Genomic DNA, 1,719 nt, shown 5'->3' with positions numbered 1-1,719 from the left:
TGTTCATTTTCCTTCAATCTTAGTCTTTCTTACCCCTAGAGTGGATAACCTCATCTTATCTATTCTTATATTCAATAATTCATTTTTCTTCCAGCTCAGATATCAGAATGAGATCCTCTAAATAAGTGATTTTTTTCTTGAGGACACTTTCCACATTTTATTTACATTTTAAGACTAACTTTAATCTCAAAATCACATATCTATACAAATATTTCCCCTTTTTATTGACTTCACTTAAACTTAAATGCATGGTTTGTTAAGCAAAGAATGTGAACAAATATTCACCTTGTCTGTTACATGTAACAGGCAGGAATAGCTTTTAACAGAAATTCATCAACCCCCCAAATTTTTATTATAAATAAAGGTATCAATATAATCCTGAACATATTTTTATTCTACTGGTAGTCAGCACCTACAGCACTTCAAAATTTAACACTATCTGTGACAATATTCATTGTACCTGCTACTTTAAATAATGTCACCTGCAGCTCTTTCACTAAACAAGATGGATAAAACATGCCATTTCTGTTTGTCCTTATTGGGATTTTTACTTTTCAGAAACGCATGTTTCCACTGCCATCTCGCATGTCTCTCCATGCTTGCATCTTGAAAACCTGAATCCTAGTTGGAGCACTCCAGGTTAATGTTTAAATGACAGTGCCTCAACAAAAGAAAGAAAAATTGTGCTACAGTTTTCTTCCCGTTACCTAAAAACAAAATGGGTGTACATACATTAAATATATTACAAATGTCCAGACCATGTATCCCAGCTGGAATTCTTTACTGAATGTGTGGTATTTTGCATTGTGATGTTTAGTCAAGACATTGATGTGAGTAGCAGGTTGTTGATTTAAGGCAAGTCTGAGCTTCATTAAAATTAACTGTTGTATGTTTGTTCTGGTGGCTGTAGAGGCTTCATGTTTGCTTTGGACACCATTAGACATCTTAGCTCTTGAAGTACAACTTGAATGCTACATGCATTTTGCCATTTTGCTACTTCAAGTATGCTCTGTGCAGCCATCTTTCCACTGGTATTATTTATCCCATTCATATTAATTTTGTTACAAATCTAACTGATGGAGGAGCTTCTGGGTATTTAGGTCCACATTCTACTTTCAGGCTATATATTCTGTTTTCATAATTTGTCCTTGGTGGCCCCATAATCATGCCTGTCCACCTTGTAAGTGTCATATCTTCATCATCTTCAAGACCCAAGCTAACCATCCCATCACCTACTCCTTTTTGTCCTTCTTCGAGTTCTTCCAACAAGCAAAAATTACTAGGAATTTTAACTGTTGTGGAGACCACCATCTTCTTCTGCAGCCCAAGGTAGCTGCTACATGCATGGGATAACTGCCAAAATGAATTTTTAATTTCAGTTATTATACTTTTAAACACAATTTCTGTTTCATTCCTTTTTATAATAGCTATTTTTAAAATTGATATTCTATATTGGGTAACACATTGTTCTCATACTTTTCTGTAATTTTTTTAAATAAGTTTTTAGTTCTCTGAAGATATTTAAGGCAGTTAATTTGGCCGGCACCATGGCTCACTAGGCTAATCTTCTGCCGGCGACACCAGCACCCTGGATTCTAGTCCTGGTTGGGGCAGTGGATTCTGTCCTGGTTGCTCCTCTTCCAGTCCAGCTCTCTTCTGAGGCCTGGGAAGGCAGTGGAGGATGGCCCAAGTGCTTGGGCCCTGCACCTGCATGGGAGA

General features: G+C 36.8%; 1 protein-coding gene across 1 annotated transcript; it reads right to left on the bottom strand.

The window, feature by feature from the left end:
* Positions 1 to 877: 877 nt before the first annotated feature.
* LOC138848409 (ubiquitin-conjugating enzyme E2 variant 2-like) lies at positions 878 to 1,311 on the bottom strand. The gene is made up of 2 exons (XM_089322925.1): positions 1,142 to 1,311; positions 878 to 1,016 (listed from the first exon to the last, which is right to left on the bottom strand). The coding sequence occupies exons 1-2, from the start codon at positions 1,309 to 1,311 to the stop codon at positions 878 to 880; spliced, it is 309 nt and encodes a 102-aa protein (XP_089179051.1).
* Positions 1,312 to 1,719: the final 408 nt, after the last annotated feature.

Source organism: Oryctolagus cuniculus, chromosome 21 (assembly GCF_051225735.1).
Source record: "Oryctolagus cuniculus isolate XC-2025 breed Fujian yellow rabbit chromosome 21, ASM5122573v1, whole genome shotgun sequence".
Classification (NCBI taxonomy): Eukaryota; Metazoa; Chordata; class Mammalia; order Lagomorpha; family Leporidae; genus Oryctolagus; species Oryctolagus cuniculus.
The sequence above is the reverse complement of the archived record's forward strand: the minus strand, read 5'-3'. Positions and strand labels throughout refer to the sequence as shown.